General features: G+C 47.5%; 1 protein-coding gene across 4 annotated transcripts in view; it reads left to right on the forward strand.

The window, feature by feature from the left end:
* Positions 1 to 18,387, forward strand: part of LOC105489400 (myosin VB) — a 389,540-nt gene that overhangs the window by 338,845 nt on the left and 32,308 nt on the right. For all 4 annotated transcript variants that reach the window (XM_011754158.3, XM_011754162.3, XM_011754161.3 and 1 more), the window contains 4 exons: positions 890 to 1,030; positions 4,474 to 4,539; positions 12,269 to 12,508; positions 13,321 to 13,421. In XM_011754158.3, the coding sequence (XP_011752460.2) occupies positions 890 to 1,030; positions 4,474 to 4,539; positions 12,269 to 12,508; positions 13,321 to 13,421 (548 nt within the window). The remainder of the gene's footprint in view (positions 1 to 889; positions 1,031 to 4,473; positions 4,540 to 12,268; positions 12,509 to 13,320; positions 13,422 to 18,387) is intronic.

An 18,387-nucleotide genomic window follows, 5' to 3' on the forward strand; every position in this document is an offset into this window, starting at 1 on the left:
CTTCTAAGCCTAGGCCCCTGGAGGCTTCAGTCAGCCTCAACCCCAGGCATATCACCCTGGTGTTTGTATGTGTGACTGTCTATATGTAGACATAAGCATTGTCATCACTGGGTTTATGTTCTTCAAGGAAGTCAAGACTGGTCCAGTGCTGGTCAAACATGAAGCACTGGTGGAACCAGTACTCATTAAATCCTGGTGGAACCAAATTATATTGTCTCACATGTACATACATGTGCTTAAAAATCCACATGGATGTGCTTATACACATTCCCCAGTCACAGGCAGATGCACGTGTTTGTACACCCCTGTCCCCATGCATTAGAGTCCTGGAGGGCAAACTCGGGCATAAATCCAAAAGGAACAAAATGTGGGAAATAGATGCTTTAAGATCTGTTGGATAAATAGGTTCCAGGGCAGAGCAAGCATTGATTCAATTTCAAGATGCAATCAAGTGATGGCTGATGGCACATTGCAGTGATTGGTAACCACGTTGAATCTTCGTTAGAAAGCGCTATGTCCCAAGTTCTGTAGTTTCTCCGGCATGGGACCATTTTCCAGAAGAGAGCTCTTTTAACTTCCAAAGAAAGTGCCTGTGTTTTTATCCATTTGTTCTTGGAATATATGATTGGTCATTTTAAGTGGCTCACACAGGAGGAATATAAATGGCTGAGACTCAGATGTTATCTGGACAGAAAATGAGCCTGGAGCACCAACTGTGATAGGAGAAATGTTAGTTGGTTGTCATTGGCTCTGTATTTGAGATGCAAATTGATGTTTGGGAGGAGAGAGGAGACAGATGGCTGATAGAGAGGGAGACAGTGAAGTGCTGTGTGTTCCCTAAGGCATGTATTTAGGAAAACCTCTTTTCTGCGCCTGTCTTCCTTTGAAGGAAATCGGCCTGGAGAAGGCAGCCATGGACATGACGGTCTTCCTGAAGCTGCAGAAGAGAGTACGGGAGCTGGAGCAGGAGAGGAAGAAGCTGCAAGTGCAGCTGGAGAAGAGAGAACAGCAGGACAGCAAGAAAGTCCAGGTACGTGAAGGGGCTGCAGTGCGCTTATGGTGCTTGGATGAGAGAACAATCCAGCTCGTGTTCCCAGGGCTCATGTGGCATGTGTGACCACATGGGATCATGCTCCTGCTAAGTCTCAGAGGGCTCTTCCTTATTGCATTGGAGTCATGCTGAGTCTTCTCTGAGTGCCCCTACACCACCCAGCTGAACAGGAGTAAGCTCCCTCGTGCCCCTGGTTTCCACTGGTGAAGCTAGGGGGAAGTCTGTCATCACCTACTTGCAAAGAGAGGAGCTCCCTGCCAGGAGGACCAGGCTGTGTAATAAGTGTGTAAATACAGCAGAAGTCAGATGTTCACAGAGACAACCTATCGCCCTTTCATACCTGGGATCTGGCATGGGTTTGGGTTCAGCCTTTTTGGGTCAGAGGCAGACCAAGTGTGTGTCACTCACCGTCCTCTCCCATGGCTGCACCCTTGCCTCAGTCCAGATTATCAGCAGCCTCTTGGGTCTAGAAAGGATATTGTTTGAAATCTTAGTAGCCCCAAAAATAATCGTTCCATCTCAAGGAACTATTGGGCACCCACGCTGCATTCAGAACTATGCCAGTGCCAGGCATGTAGTAGGTACACAAAATGTTCCTTAAAGGACAGCAGATAACAATGTAAGAGAAATCCCCAGGATTTCTCTTGAGGATTGAGGAATTTAAATGTTATGAGGAATTTAGATGTTTTGTCTGGGAAAACCGGACATAACACATGTGAAAAGTAAAAAATAACTTTGGTAGCACTTAAATAAATGCAAGTTGAGTGTGAACAGGTTGGTGCCATAGGAGTAGAGAATCCATTGAATATAGCAGTGCTAAGGAGGAAAGAACCATTTATTTCTCTGGAGATAGAAGGACCACTTCTAAAGGGTACAAGGTCAATTCTGCCATGGGTTATATCATCAGCTGACCTCATAGTGAGCTTGAAAAAGGCCTTTCGTGTGTTCTCAGGCCTGAATTATTAATTGTGGAGTTTGACACCTACCCCATGTTCTCAATCCCCATCCCTGACCTCACTTCTGTGCCCATTTTTTGCAACACCTGTGTTCCCTTTGCAATCAATTGTGATACAGATTCTGATCTATATTGCTAGCAAATTCTTGTTTTTTCCCCCTCCCCGAGCAGTAACTGGGGGGGTAAATCTTGCTGATGGGTTTAAATCTCTCAGGTGGACTTGATTCAGAATGGAAAGTGAAAAGATCAGGTTTCTAAATTACTCTGAATTAGGGGGAAAGCTGCCCTGACAGGCAAGTGCAAATCAAATCAATGAAAAGCTACACAGATGATATCAGACAGTGCCTGACGTACAAGTTCTTGGCCTATCCAGCTGTACCTAAAGATTCATTCTCCAGGCTCCCCATTCCAGACATGCCAACTAATTTTGGAATCTTGGCTTTAGAACTTCTCTGGATACCAAATAAAAAAGGGTATCTTTTTCCTCCAAAATAACTGTGGAACAATAGTTAGAACTCTAGGCCTGGGCCGTAGCTCTGTCATGTATATTAAGGATCTCTCTTTAGGGACAATGGCCTTGTTTCTGACAGTTTAAGGAAGGAAAGACAGGAGTGGGTTGGAGGAGGGTATGGGATCCCTCTGTAGCACCCTGAAATGGAGCTTTTGGAGGTCAAGTTCTTGGATTCGCTGTTGGTCCAAAGAGGGATCCTGAACTACCTGGGTCTTCATTCTGGACAGAGATGGCTCGGGTCTCAGCCGCAGAGAGAGGCCACGCACTGAGTGAGGAATGGCAGGGAAGCCCGTGGGATGTACCATCAGTGTGAGAGTGAGGGTGGGGCCTCTATAACAGTCTATGGTCAGTGCATTTGACCTCTCACCCAGCCACCTCCCTTTCTCAAGCCTGGCAAAGTCACCTTGGCCAATAGGGTGATTCCTTTGGGCTGCCCACTTACAAACATGACTGCCAGCCCATCTTAATAGAGCCCCTTGAGTCTGAGTAGGTGGTCTCCATTTTCTGAGAATCTAATGGACTCAATATTATCCATGGACACTTGGCAAATCCATGCTACATAGAACACAAGTACAGAACTCTCACCAGAGCAGCAGGTTGAATGCGGACCCTGGACAGCCACAGCCTCCTGTACCACTGGTGTTGGTGGAGGCAAAACAGACACTGGTACCTTGGAGGGGCTTTACCCCCAGGTTGCAGGGCTGGAAACAGTGCAGTTAAGTGTCGGCATCCTTCAACTGGGAGGAGTACAGGAGATGCTCGGATCCTGTTCCTGTCTCCAAGCCTGGGGCACGCTAGTCCATCCACAGCAGGAGGACTTAACACTGCTAGCTAGCATGTAGGTAATCTCAGTAAGTGATCTTTCCATTTTTACCTCCAAAAGTCCATCTTATTCAGGGACTATCACCCACTACTTGAAATTACTCCAAGTAGTTAACCATTTATGAAGCTGTTTCTACCCCTTCTCATTGGCAGTTTAAGTCTAGTAGCAGCTAAATAACTGTAGGAATTATTCGCTCAGCTGAATCCTAGTGAGTTGTTACTCCAGAAATTGCCATAGACAAGCACTAGCTTTGGAGTTCTGATGTCAGACAGCATTACGGAGGGTTGTGGGCCATCTCTACTACCTGCGGTAGTGTCATGGAGGAAGCAGCTCTCTGCAAGGTGCTTAGAGTTTAGTTAGGAAACAACACACTAGGGAGGTTTCCTCCCTCATAAATTGGAACGTAACTTGTTAACCTTGTTACTAGAGACATAGTTTTACAGTGTGTGTTAGCTTCCTAAGGCTGCTGAAACAAAACACCACAAACTGGATGACAAAACAACAAAAATTTATTTTCTCAGAGTTCTGGAGGCCGGAAGTCAGAAATTAAGGTGTTGACAGCCTCTTCTCTCTTGAAGGCTTTAAGGGAGAATTTGCTTCATGCCTTTCTCTTAACTTCCCATGTTTCTGGCCATCCTGGTGTTCCCTGCCTGGCAGCTGCGTGGCTCCAGCCTCTGCCTCCCTCTTCACATGGCCATCTTCCCCGTGTCTTCTTCCGACTGGATTAGCGTCCACCCTAATGACCCCAGCTTAACTTGATTGCATCTGCAAAGACCCTATTTGAAAATAAGGTCACATTCACAGTTTCTAGGGGTGAGGACTTCAGAATATCTTTTGGGGGGCAAAATTCAAGCCATAACACAGTGTTATACATATTTAACCTATAAGTGCCTGTGGGGACCAGGTGAGGGAAGGTGGGGTGGGGACAGGAGGGAGGTGTTGATGGAGCACTTCATGGTAGGCTGGAGTGTTGAGCTGCCCTTTGAAGGTGGGAAGGAAGTGGACTTGTGGAGGGTGGGAGTGTTGGGTATTCATGCATAGGCAGGATGAGCAAGTTTGACCACAGTCGGAAACACCTCTGTGGAATATCTTGCTCGAGGTCTACGCTCATCTTTGTCTCTCTATCCATGCAGGTGGAACCACCACAGACTGACATAGATTTGGACCCGGATGCAGATCTGGCCTACAATAGTCTGAAGGTAAGATTCTTAGGAGACAGGCTTCCTGGAACACTCCCCCAGGAGAGGGCAGATGACAAATCTGGACAGCAGGAGATCAGGCCCTGAGCCACAGTCTGCTGACAAGGAGAGCCATAAGCAGGTAGCTTCCTTTTTCCATGCTGCAGTTTCTTCACCTTTGGAATGAAGGAAAATTTGTATCTACTACAGGAATGATTATAAATATATGACCTACCCAATACAATTTCAGTTAAAATATGGCCACTAAAAATCACTTAGGAAAAAGTAAGGCTTGCATGGGCAAACGTAGGGCAGAGGGATCTGCCAGTGTGTCCTCTGGTGGCACGCGGGGAGACAGTGCAGTAGAACAGCGGGAGGTGAGTGGGCCCCACAGCAGGGAGGAGTGCACAGAAAAAGAGCTTCAGAAGAGGCCCACCCCATTACCCTCCTCAAAGACGCGATAATGTGGGGATTTAGCCTATCTGCCAGTCACTTACAGGACTACAAATAACTCTGGCTGGTTGATCTGAAGGTAGTAAGTGATCTCAATGGACTGTTCACAGTCTGTTACAGATCGAACTCCTTGTTCTATTCCTTCCCCCATCTTACTACTGCACTTGACTTGTCAAAAAAATAAATAACTCTGGTAACAGCTACATTGCCCAGGAGAACGGCCTTGAATCATTCCCATGGCTTATTTCTAATTTTTTAAAGTGTGCTAAAATACACAAAAAATTTACCATTGTAATTAACTCCTTTAAGTGTACAGTTCAATAGTATTAAATACACTCATAATGTTATTCTAGCATCTCACCAGCACTCCATAACTCTTTTCATCTTTTAAAACTGAAGCTCTGTACCCATTAACAACTCCCCAGTTCCTCCTCCCACAACCTCTGGCAACCACGATTGTACTTTGTCTCTCTGCATTAGACAACTCTAGGTTCCTCACATCAGTAGAATCGTATAGTATTTGTTTTTTGTAATTGGCTTATTTCACTTAACATTATATCCTGATGGTTCATCTCTATTGTAGCGTGTGTCCGTCTTCTTCTAAGACTGCGTCCCATTGTGTGTGTGCGGATCACACTTTGCTTATCCATTTGTTAGACATCTAGGCTGCTTGTCTGTTTTAGCTATTTTGAATAATGCTGTACTGAACATGGTTTCCAAGTATCTCTTGGAGACCCTGCTTTCAGTTCTTTTAGGTATATACCCCAAAGTGGAGTTGCTGGATCATGTGGTCATCCTATTGTTAATTTTTTGAGGAACTGCTGTACTGTTCTCCATAGCAGCTGTACCATTTTACATTCCCACCAGCAGTGCACAAGGGTTCTAATTTCTCCACATCCTTGCCAACACTTAGTATTTTTTTTTTTTTGATAGTAGCTATTCTGATAGGTGTAAGGTGATGTCTCATTGTAGTTTTGACTTGCACTTTCCTAATAGTAATACTGAGCATCTTCTCGTGTTTATTGGTCATTTCTATGTAGCCTTTGAAGAATGTCTTCTCAGTCTTCTGCCCATTTCTGAATTACGCTGTTTGGGGTTTTGTGTTGAGTTTTAGGAGTTCTCTACATATTCTAGATATTAATCCCTTATCAGATACATGATTTGCAAATGATTTCTCCCATTCTGTGGGTCATCTTTTTACTCTGATAGTGTCTTTTGGTGTACCAAATGTTTACATTTTCATGAAGTCCAGTTTGTCTATTTTCCTTTGTTGCCTGTGCCTTTGGTGTCATGTTTAAGAAATCGTTGTCAAATCTGATGTCATAAGGCTTTTGCCCTGCGTTTTCTTCTGAGAGTTTTATAATTTTAGGTCTTACATTTAAGCCTTTGATCCACTTTGAGTTAATCTTTGTTGAAGATTGAGGTAAGGGCCCAACTTAATTCTTTTGCTGTGGATGTCTGGTTTCCCAGCACCATCTGACTTTTTAAACAACCAGGGCCACACAGATGGCATGGGAGAGTGTGTCATAGAGATCTCCTTCTGGAGTCGTTGATTAGACTTACTTTCCTCATGTGATATTCTACAGATTCAAAGCCCTCCAAGGAGCCTGGGAGTCTTTCAGTGGGATAAATGCCTGCAGCAAGGGGACTTCTACGTGCCAGCCTTCAGCTGCCTTTCCCAAGGGAGGCTTAGCCCCTGGGGATGAAAATGAGCATGTGAACTATTATAGTTAGCACTCTGGGGACATCAGTGCCACCCATCCTTTCAGAGGGGTCCAGTAGTTCCCCAGGAGTAGATGTGGGACTGATGGCATCAGGCATTACTGAACTTGCTGGAAATGTAGATTCTCAGGTCCCCTCCCAGACCCGCTGAATCAGAAGCTTGGGATAGGGCCCAGCCATCTGTGTTTTAACAAGCCCTGCAAGAGATTCTGTTGCCCACTCAGGTCTGAGAACCACTGTACTACCCTACCCACGAAGCTGCCTCCCAGACTCTTGCATTAAAATCAGTGCAAAAACTCCTCCTCCGTTTAGCTGTGCTTGAGGAAGATGTCCCTTCTTGATTTTACAGGCTTCATCTCCACTGCCAAGCAGGGGGCCCAGCACGGAGAGGGTGCAATAAATACTTGTCTTAAACTGCCACAAGTCTAAATAGCTGCTCCACTCTGCTGCTGTTGACTTAGGCCAGGATTCTGAGGGTGTGAGACCTGGTTTTCCCAGCAGTGTCTCTGATGAAATGATTTTACCTATGGGCCTTGTCACAGAGGCTGGTCCTGGGGACCCCTGGGGTTAAAATTACCCACTGTCGGGAAGCACTCATGTTGAAGAGGCTGGCTTGGGTGCTTCTCACTTAACCAGGCCCAGCCCAGCATTCAGGGGACTTTATGACCACTTATTACTATTTTTTATAATAATGGAAATTGGGCTTTTAGGCAGAACACAGTCAGCTTATATTTAGTGAGCTCCCCCTATGCACATCCCTCCTGAATGCTCTGAAGTGTGCAAAGGGGTGGGAAGTGTACTGTGCCCTCCAAAAGTATAGACTCTACCTAAGCAGGTAAGTCAAAGCGCTAAGATGACGAGTCGACACACCTGGCCACTCAGCTGCCTCTTCCAGCCTGATCCTTTTCCAGTTGGATTTGAGAAAGCTGCCCACAGGTACATGCACGAGATGAGGCTACTCTAGGAAGACCCCTAGACAAGTAGCAATTTTTTGCTTAAACCGTTTTACCAGAATTTTAAAAATTTCTGCTGATCCTGCTGGAATGCAAAAGGTAACTGCAGCTCTTGGCAGAAGCACACTGACTATGTTCCCTGCACGAGGCTTAGGTGCCCCCATTTGGGGTAAGGTCATGTAGAAGGGCCAGTCACTCCTGCAGAGCATTGTCTCTGGAGGCCTGAGTAGGGTGATGGAAGATGGGTCTCCCTGCGGTGACTGTTAGCCCCGGCCAGTGTGCAAAAGCAGAGGAGAGTGAGTGTAGGGATGGTGAGGGTAGGAGGGGTGGCTCTAGGGTCAGCAGAGGAGGAAGCTCACCATTCCCTGGTGCCTGAGACAGGCCTGGTAGCCAAAGAGAGCCATGACTGTGCTGACCTGGAAGCCAGCTGGGCAGACAGACCCTGCTTATGGCCAGCAGCAGTGTTGGTTTTTCTTTATCGAACTGCTGTCAGCCAGAGCTGGATTCAAATCAGGAGATGGTACCCACTGACTCAGAGTTTGTGCAAGAATAATAGGGAACTGAGAGTCCAGCTTGGCACTTAAACACTTTTCACCTCAACTGACTATCCAGCCTTTGGTTAATCTAATGTTGAACATGCATCAGAAAAGACTCAATTGAGAAGATACTTGCTTGAGTGTTTTTTTTTCTCCTTAATGTGTCCTTTTTATAGACATTTTTCATTTTATCTGTAAATTTATTAAAGTAATTCTGTTCATCTTAGAAAAATTTTAAAATACAGGAAAATTTAGAGAATTTTTTAAAAATCCATATTCCTGCCACTTAAAGGCAGTCTTTGATATTATTTGAATATTTATTTCTAATGCTTTTTATATGCATATTTATATAGCTGTTATAAATATAATTTTTTATTCTGCTTTTTTCCTCACTATAATGAGCATTTTTCTACATGTCTTTGTAAACATGATTTCCATGGTTGATTAAAATTTGATGACATTATCACAATTATCCATTCTCTAATTGATGAATATATTCTCATGTTTTACTTTTATAAATAATCCTGTGATGAAACTAGGCTTTTTTTTGAGAGAGAACTGGACTGTTCATTTTATTAAAATTCCTCAGAATTTTAAAACAAACTGCATCCATTACTGTTTACTGTGGCTAGATTTGTGAGAGCCATTTTCACAACTTTAGCTTGTTTTATGGAACACAGATCAGTTTTACTGGTTTAAAATCTTACAAAGTTATAGAATGGTGATTTAGTGTTGACTATATATAGAATTTCAATGAACCCTCATTCAAAATTGTGCCGCCTCCAGTGGTAACGTTCATCCTGTGTGAAATATCTACTTTGTCTCATAGAGTGCTCTCCAGGGATGTACTGAAGTTTAAGAAATAGATACCCCAACTCTACAGAAAGGTTCCTGCCCAATCCAGTGTCCAGCTAACCTAGGAGCTTGAAGTCCTGGGGCTATCCAGGGACAGGAAATTGGAAGCATGTGGTGTGCAGGGCCCAGCCTCAGCATACTCTCCCGGGGCAGTTTCACCCCCATCCACCCACACATCCTCCCAAGACTTCAGTCCTCACCAACATACTGATCCATCTCTAGCCCCTAATTCCAACTGCTCACTGCGCCATGGGGACTACAGCTGAACACATCTGAACCCTGAACCCCATCTTGTCTCAATAAGTGACACACATGTCACTCAAGCATCTAGACTTTCTTCCCACTTACTTCCCACATCCAAGTAGTCTCCAGGTCTTGACAATTCCACCTCCTAAATCTCTGCAGCTCATTCACATCTCCCTCTGCTCCCTGCCATGGGCCATGCCATGTTGTACTCCAGCCAGATGGCCTATCTCCCCATGGAAACCTTTCTGAAGCTCTGATGACCAACTCACTGCTTTTTCCTGGATCCAGCTCCCTTCCCTGGGTTTTGGAATCTCTTGACCCCCGCCCCTTCTGCTCTGCCTTCTGCATGACAGCATTTCCCCAGCAAGTCCTGCTTGTTCTCCTTCTCGTGAGGCCTTTGTACCTGGAGACCTCTTGTCTGCCTTTTTCACATAGCTAGCTGCTCCTGTCTTTTAGCTGTTCAGACCTGTTCTGTTGCCTGAGTCAGTGGATGGCATTCTTCTGTGTTCCACAGTCACTCTGGATTCACTCGTGTCATGGTGTGTTCCAGGCCACAGTGCCATGATCTGTACTTTAGTGTAATGGATAGGTTCTAAGCAGGTGTTGTGCCTGCAGCACCTAGCACAGTGCCTGGCCTGAAGAAGGCAGATGATGAAGATTGGTGGGAGGGAGGGTCAGGGAATGGGATTCCCTTTTTCTCCAACTGGAATGGCATAGCATTTGAATGCATCAAAACTAGGTCTTTCACACAAATTCATGTTTCCATTTATATGAGGTACCTAGAAGGGTCAAACTCAGAGACAGAAAGTAGAATGATGGTTGCAGCAGATGAGGAGCGGGGATAGGGAGTTAGTGTTTCATGGGGACAGAGTTTCAGCTGGGAAAGGTGAAAAAGTTCTGGAGATGGATGGTGGGGATGGTTGCACAACATAAATGGACTTAATGTCACTGACCTGTGCGCGTAAAAATAGGTAAGATGGGGCCGGGCGCATGGCTCACACCTGTAATCCCAGCACTTTGGGAGGCCAAGGCGGGTGAATCATGAGGTCAGCAGATTGAGACCATCCTGGCTAACATGGTGAAACCCCATCTCTACTAGAAATACAAAAAAAGAAAAAAAAAGCCAGGCGTGGTGGTGGCCGCCTGTAGTTCCAGCTACTCGGGAGGCTGAGGCAGGAGACTGGCGTGAATCCAGGAGACGGAGCTTGCAGTGAGCCGAGATCTCGCCACTGCACTCCAGCCTGGGCGACAGAGCGAGACTCTGTCAAAAAAAAAAAAAATAGGTAAGATGGCTAATTTTGTGTTTTATATTTTTTACCACAATAAAGCACGCATATTCTTTTGGCACTGTTGACCAGAAAGGATGATGAGGAAATGGTAGTGAGCCAGTGGGGGAGGAGAGGAGAGTGGAGAGGAGAGGTGATGTGTGGGGGACCCGTGGGATATGGTTATGGGAGCTGATATCCAGGAATGTGTAGAGAATGGGATAAATAGAAATGTCACAGATGTGCCCTGGGCAGAAATCCTTGAAAAACAGCCAGAGCTTTCACCCAACCTGGCTCTCTTTGTCTTGAGGCACAATCTCACAGCTGAGTAGGGCCTGGGGTGGCTGTCAGCTCAGGCACCCAGCCAACAGCTGTCACTGAGCTCAGTTCTGGCCTGTCAAGGCTGGAGGAAACCTTAGCCACCAGCTGTTCTCACTCCCTTAAGCCACACCTGAGTAGGCTAAGGTTCCAGGAGTGTGCAGTGTGCACCTTGAGCCAGGAAGGGACCCAGGGCTGTCTCTACACCCAGTGTTCCTCTAGCATGTGACGCTGGCTCTCCTGAGGATGGCCTTGGCTGCCGGAAGATCACCCAGGCACTGGGGGGATCCTGAACTTCTGAACTTAGTAAATAGACTCACCATAGACTTGGTGACTCATCAATGATCATTATTGATCACCTTATTTTGGGGCCTTCGTCATGTCTGCAGAGTTACTATCTCTGTGCATGGTTCTAAATCTTCTGGAAATCACCACATATATGGTGGAGTCATGGGGGCGCCCTGGACCAGGAGTCGGGAGCCCTGGCCATCTGTCCTAGGTCAGTCTCTAAACTTGCTGTGAGCCTTCCCCTCCCTGGGCTCAGCTTCCTCACTCAGCAAATCAAGAGATTCATTCTCCCCAGCCGTCTCCTAGTTCCATCATGCTATGGCTCTGTAACAGACATGCAACCAATGCATACTCATCCACATCTTTGGGTTTCCTTTGGGAAATTTTGAATCTCATATATCCCAGGGTCCTGCTGGCAGTTTGTGTGTGATCATCAGACTTCATCTCAAACACAAAGTTAAATGTACTACCCAGAAAATATAATGTTCCAAAGTTGAGTTCCAATAGGGGAACTCTAGGGGACATTCGATTCTGTATGTAGGTATTTTTCCTCTGCTGACATTGACAGTTGGTGGCTTTCTATATGAACAAAACAACAAAACTGTGTCCCTGGTGTATCTTCCAAGTCATTAGTCCTGGACAAAAATGATGCTCCCTGAAAAATGGGGAGCAAGGGGTTCTCTGGGCAAATAAAGTTAGGAAATCCTGCATTGTGTACCTTTTCTTGGAAAGCCACAAAGCATGTGAACATGTTTGGATTCCAGGAATTCCTATGTTTACTATATGTCATTTAAAATTGTGAGCCCAGCATTTCCACAAGGAGGAGTTTCACAGCCAAATGTGTTTAGAAACATGAACACTGTTGAATCACTTCGGGGAACTGCCGCTCCTGAGGCATTGTGCAGGTGCTTCACGCTTGCGACTTGAAGTCATGAGTTCACATCCAGGTTCCAGCTTTGACTGCTTGCTGATGGCAGTCAGAACTTTCCATGTGTTTCAACGTTTAAAGAGCGAAGTTTCCCAGTGGACAAAAGAAGGAGAGGAGGGGAGGCCCACACAGGGAGAGGGCCCTAGGGCAGGGAGTAATGGCAGCGGCCCTTGGGCTGTCTTCCAGAGGCAAGAGCTGGAGTCAGAGAACAAAAAGCTGAAGAATGACCTGAATGAGCTGAGGAAAGCCGTGGCCGACCAAGCCATGCAGAATAACTCCAGCCACGGCTCCCCAGACAGCTACAGCCTCCTGCTGAACCAGCTCAAGCTGGCCCACGAGGAGCTCGAGGTGCGCAAGGAGGAGGTGCTCATCCTCAGGACCCAGATCGTGAGCGCCGACCAGCGGCGACTCGCCGGCAGAAACGCGGTAACGAGATGGCGGCCGCGGTGGGGCTGCTGAGGGGTGACCCTAGGTGATAAATTAGTGTTTTTTAAATGTATCTTTACCCACGAGGGTCTAAAACCTGAAAGAGCAGAGTCTCTCGCTGTGGGGTCTCCTCTAAAAAGGCAGAGTAAAAGACTTGCTGCCCTGTCAGCATGACCTTCCCTGGGGGATGCAGCTAGAAGCTTCTAGAATCTTCTGAAGTTAATATGAAGACGTTTAATAGGTAATCTCAGGGTGGCCTTTTCACCTCATACCCCTTGCTGTTTGCTTTCTGAAGTGGAGAGAGTCCTTGGTCCCTCTCATTCCCCCAGGGTGGCAAGTTCTGTTCACTGTATTTTCCTAATGTTCTCACTTCCGGGGACAGACTAGAGCCAGAAGGTGGGGACCAAGGCCACCTGGGTCACTGCATGGGCTCTAAAAGCCTGAGCCACTTCTGGGCATGAGCCTCAGGATGGCTGGGGTAAGCAGCTGCTGATGAGTGTGGAGGATTCCAGCCGAGCCAGGGTCTACCTGTGTGCTCTGGACTTGGGTGCTCTCTCCTCCCAGGGGCACCTCCTGGCCATCTTCCCCCACCACCCCACATGCAGCTCTGTCTCAGCCTGGCCTCGTCGTTCTGTGTCTCTTCCAAGGTGACCTTTTGGAGTCATGTTCCTGGCCTGGGTTTGATTGTGGTAATCTCTGTTCTTCTAGGCCTTTGTCTTTTCCCAAAGGCACGTTTTTATACCTGTTTGTATATAAAGCCATTTTGTGGCAATTGTTTAAGCAGAGTTATTTTTTTATCTGGGGATTTCTAGGAGCCGAACATTAATGCCAGATCAAGTTGGCCTAACAGTGAAAAGCATGTTGACCAGGAGGATGCCATTGAAGCCTATCATGGGGTCTGCCAGACAAACAGGTAAGGCCGCCATGGTCACCTGTGCTGGACGAGGCCACAGAGAAGGGCCCTGCCCAGCTGAATCTGTTTGGGGTTTTACTCAGGTGATGACCATGTGCTGAGCATCAGAGAATTATTAGAGGACACAGAAAGACTGACTCAGTCCCCTGCCCTACTGTTAGCTCAGCAAGGCTCGAGCAACACACTCTCAGCATCTAGAGCCCAGGTCCCCTGAAAAGGATTAGGAACAGGGAGCTTCCCTGGGAGGATAACAGGAGTGGAATAGGAAGGTCTGGCTGAGAACAGCTTTTCTCCTTGAGAGGAAGCTAGCTGGGGTGGGGGCTGGCTAACTGACAGCGGAGGGCTGCTTAGCCACCTGCTGCAATGCGCTTCTCATGCGTGCAATGTGTGTCACACATTGGGGGCCCACCCTCTGTCATTCAGAACAGATGGAACCCAAGCTGGGCACTCGGGGGTGGAATGGGAGCATTTCACCTCCACCGTCTTAGCCAAAATGAGATCTCCCTGGATGTGAGTTTAGCAACCACTGTCCCCTCGAAGATGAGCTGAGCCAGGGTTAAGGCAAACAAGAGTGATTGTCTGAGGGTGGCAGCAGGGCCAAGCATTGTCAGCAGACAGAACGCAGACCCCCAAGGCAGAGTGCCTGAGAAGGCGCACTGCGGGGTCCACTCCTCACCGTTTAGTAGCGGTCGCATGACCAATAGGTGCCTCAGTCACCTCATCTGACTGCGATAGCGGCGTCCCTTCTGCGGCTTTGGGGAAGATGGGGTGAGCTCCTATCATCCATGTAAGGAACTTAGGACAGTGCCTGTCTGTGGTGCACACATGATGAGTGTTACTGCCGTGATCAACGTTGTTATCATCTCTGCTTCCTCATGCCCCTGTGGGCACCTATAAAAATGGAGCTGGCTGACCAAGTATGGTGGCTCACACCTGTAATCTAAGCACTTTGGGAGGCCGAAATGGGCAGATCACCTGAGGTCAGGAGTTTGAGACCAGCCTGGCCAATGCAATGAAACCCTGTCTCTACTAAAAATACAAAAATTAGCCGGGCATAGTGGCGGGTGCCCGTAATCCCAGCTACTCGGGAGGCTGAGGCAGGAGAATCACTCGAACCCAGGAGGCAGAGGTTGCAGTGAGCTGGGATCATGCCATTGCACTCCAGCCTGGGCAACAAGAGTGAAACTCTGTCTCAAAAAAAAAAAAAAAAAAAGAGCTGGTCTTTTCCCTGGCTACCTTTCTGTCTTACCTCCACTAGTAGAATGCTGATCATTAAGTATTTGTTCAAAATTGGTGAAAACAGCAAACATTTCCAAAAAATGTCACTAGGTGGCACTGTGAGTGCAACTTTTAAGTTTTTTGCAAGAATGTCACAGAGTCACTGAAGACTTCTGGTGCTTTGATTCCCAGATATTTTCATCCAGTCCCTCTTTCTGCAGAGGAGGAGACTGAGGCCCGGAGGGGTGGAACAGCTCAGGCCCGCAGGTGGCCGGTGCCTAAGTCAAGGTAGAATCCGGAAGGCCTGACTCAGGCTGGGGCGGCTTCCGGCCACTGAGTAGGTAATCAGAAGTTGAAGGTGTTGTCGCAGGCTCCAGGAGGAAATTAAATGTATTTCAAGAGAGGTATAATTCTTTTCCCTAAAGGAGGGAGAGAAGGAATGCAGGTGACTCTCAGTGCTAAAACTGGAGTCAAGATTTAGTAATTTTTAATTATCTTGGGTTGAAGATAAGAAATGAGATGAATAAGAAAAAGCCCAGGTGATATTACAGTAGAAAGGAAGAAGCACCGTGTGCTTGATCTGACAAGCGGTATGCGTATCTCCCGATCTTCAGAGCCGTCACTGTTGGCAGCCCCTTTTATTCATTTAGCGGTTGTCAGGGATCCAGATCCCAGTTTAGGTTTTCCCAGGGGCTGCTTAATACCCTAGATTTGTCTTCCTTTACAGCAATAATAATGGTGGTGATAAAATAAGAATAGCTTTTATTATATCTTAAAATAATTCTGTTCCCAGCAAGCCTGGCATACAATAGGAAATTAATAGCCTGTGAAACTGAGTTAAGTACAGAAAAGAAGCCGGCTGCCCTGGGGAGCGGAGGCCTGAAGAGCCAGCTCCGCGGCGTGTGCTGCACCAGGTGCTGTGGAAGTGGCCACAGTGGGTCTGCCCCTCTCCCAGTCTGGCCTTAGTTTTGGGAAGTGTTCATGATTGCTCCAAATCCCAGAATTGAAGGAGGAGAGCTGCCAGGCAGGCTGGCAGGGAACAGGGACCCAACTGGGACTCCGTGGAGCCCACAGCAAGGGGATTCCCATTACCATGAGGGCCACCCTGGCAACCGGGGTGCTTTGGAGATAGACAGCTGCTCTACCTTTCCTACCGTTTTCCTGTAATGGAGAGTTATACTGTTTAAATATAAATTATATCTACACGTGTGATTTGTGGGGGACCATTTAGAATTTTGATGACATCTATCCTCTCCCTAGAACAAGTTACACTCATATGCTGAATTTTGCTTAGATTTCTGGGGGCTTCCATCACATTCCCAGTCACAGCCCCTTTAAGCATTCATGATCCTCAAGTTCAGAACTTTGATCACTTGCTAACCTTCATAGTTTATAGAGTTTTGTTTTGGTCCCTACAACTGTGTCTTTTCCCTTGTTTTGAACTCTGGGGAGAGAAGCCATTACTGAGGGTCTGCTCTGAGAGGAGCTGTAGGAATGCGGGTGGCAATTCCGCTTCCACAGAGCTTTCTCCTTTTATACCCCTGGGAACTAAGAGACACCAACATCATTATCACCATTTTATATATAGGAAGATGAAGGGGCAAGAGGGCTGCGAACATGAGCTGGGTGCTGGGCAGTTTGTCTTCTTTTCAGGGCTGTCTATGGGAGGAGGATGGGGAAGTGGGTTAGGAGGGCACAAGTTGCCGCTGCCCTCAGACCAGCCTCACCTTGGGCGAGCACTTAAAGTCACAGAGCTAGATAGGGGCAGGAGCGCGGCCAGGGCTCCGGTCTGGCTCTAAGAACAGTGCTTCTTTGATTCCTGTCCACTTCTACCCAAGCCTTACCAAGAGTGTAGAACTCCAAAGTGAGACTGGTGAGTTCCTGATGTCCTAGAAAACCTCCCAGCAGCTCCTCTCCACCCAGCAGGTCCCCGGCAAGACAGGAGGCCTCCAGGCTTTGCCACCTAGGCTTGGTCAGATGCAACTGGGGTTATTATTCACACACACCCCGTACACACACCATGGGCCTGTCCAGGGCAGTGGAGATTGTGTCTGACAAGGAACTGTGTACAGTCTCAAGATTTGCTTGGAGCTGTTAGCTCATTTGACCTTGAGCCTCGGCTGCTGTGGGCTGCCTTGCTCAGAATGGCAAAGAAGGCAGGAGGAGCTGACTTCTACCCAGCTCCCCCCACAGAGGGCCCAGCTTTAACCAGTCCTAGCTAAGAGCTCTTGGCTTTTTCCCGGGAGGTGATCGTTTCCTTATGTGTCCCAAAGTTCTGCCGGTCCTGAGTCAGTAGCACAGTTTGGGTCTCCTGTAATTTCATGGCTGGGTGGTATCGATCCACAAACCGTTCACCCTCATGTGGCCAGGCCTAGGGCCTCGGATGTTTCTCTGCTGTTCCTGGCGTTTGGGGTGTGTCTTCCATTTCCCAGAGGTCCCTGGGAATATGCTAGGAGGTTGAATGGAAAGCTTGGCTATGAACTAAAGAAGTTAGGCTATCTGTGGAGCACACAGGGGCTTTTTAGAACCAGGAAACCGACCATCGCGGAGCTGGCAGGAACCTTGTCTGTTTCCCCAGGGAGGCAGGTTCTTAGCTGTGTCAGGGCTAAGAAAAACAGGGCAGATCCTGCTTTTCAATATCTTTACAGAGGCAAAGATTATTCTAGGCCTTGTCTGGTCTTCTATAAGATCTGGAAGAAACCTTTGCATAAGGTTAGTAATTAAAGATCTGGAAGAAACCTTTGCGATAATTCAGCGGGTTGCTTTCACTTTACCCATAAAGAAAGAGGCCCAGGGCGTGGAGGTGATTAGCCCGGGCCACAGGCTCATTACAGGTGGGGCTGGGAGTTGCCTGGGCTGCTAGGTTCTCCAGCCAGTTTCCTGGATGCCGAGCCTCACTGCCTCCTGTGGCTGGGAACCGACTGCAGTGAGTTAACTTATCTCTGTGTGGCACAGTGGCCTCTCTGTAAATATTTGTAGATTTATTAATTGATATCAAGCACTTATATTTTCAACAAAAAATCCCGAGCCAAGTAGTTTGGGTTTTTTCTTCTCCCACCAGGAGGTGGCGCTCCCTCCCTGAAATTGGCCCATAGTGGCCTAAGTGGAGCTGGAGGATCTCCTCCATGGGTTCTCTCCTCTGGGAACCAATGGCTGAAGCAAGTTGGTTGACTGGTTTTTAATTTACTCGTGTGTCTGATTTCCTGAGCACTGTGGGCTGCCTGGGCTGCACAGTTCTCTACTTTTACCTTTGTCCATAGTATCTGGCTTGTTACAGAATTAAGAATTCCGGGAGTGTGGCCCTGTGAGGCTGGTGGCCTGGGCATTAACGCTGACTTCCTTGTTGTATGAGTCAGCTTCGTGTGCCCCACCCTAGAGAGCTCTGCAGTCTGTAGCTCTATGGGGACCACAGAGGTGAGGTGACCCTTTGAGACAGGGCCCCAGCAGCCCCTCCCTGGGGGGTTGGAGAGCTGGAGGCTGGAAAGGAGCTTTAGTGCAAGGTCTGGAGACACTGGGTCCTGGCACAGGAGTCAGTGTTTCTCTGGTGTGGGGAAGGAGGTGGGTGGAGCCCAGGATCCCTGCACTCATTCCCTTTCAGCGCTGATGCTGTCTGCTGGCCCTCCCCAAGAATCACTGCAGTGGTGCCTACAGTCCTCCGGGGAGCTGTGCCTGTGGGTTAAAGCACCAGCCATGAAAGGCCCTAGTAAAATGCAGGCACTAACACCTGAGAAGGGGTGATGCTGAGTTA

This window comes from Macaca nemestrina, chromosome 19 (genome assembly GCF_043159975.1).
Source record: "Macaca nemestrina isolate mMacNem1 chromosome 19, mMacNem.hap1, whole genome shotgun sequence".
NCBI classification, from domain to species: Eukaryota; Metazoa; Chordata; class Mammalia; order Primates; family Cercopithecidae; genus Macaca; species Macaca nemestrina.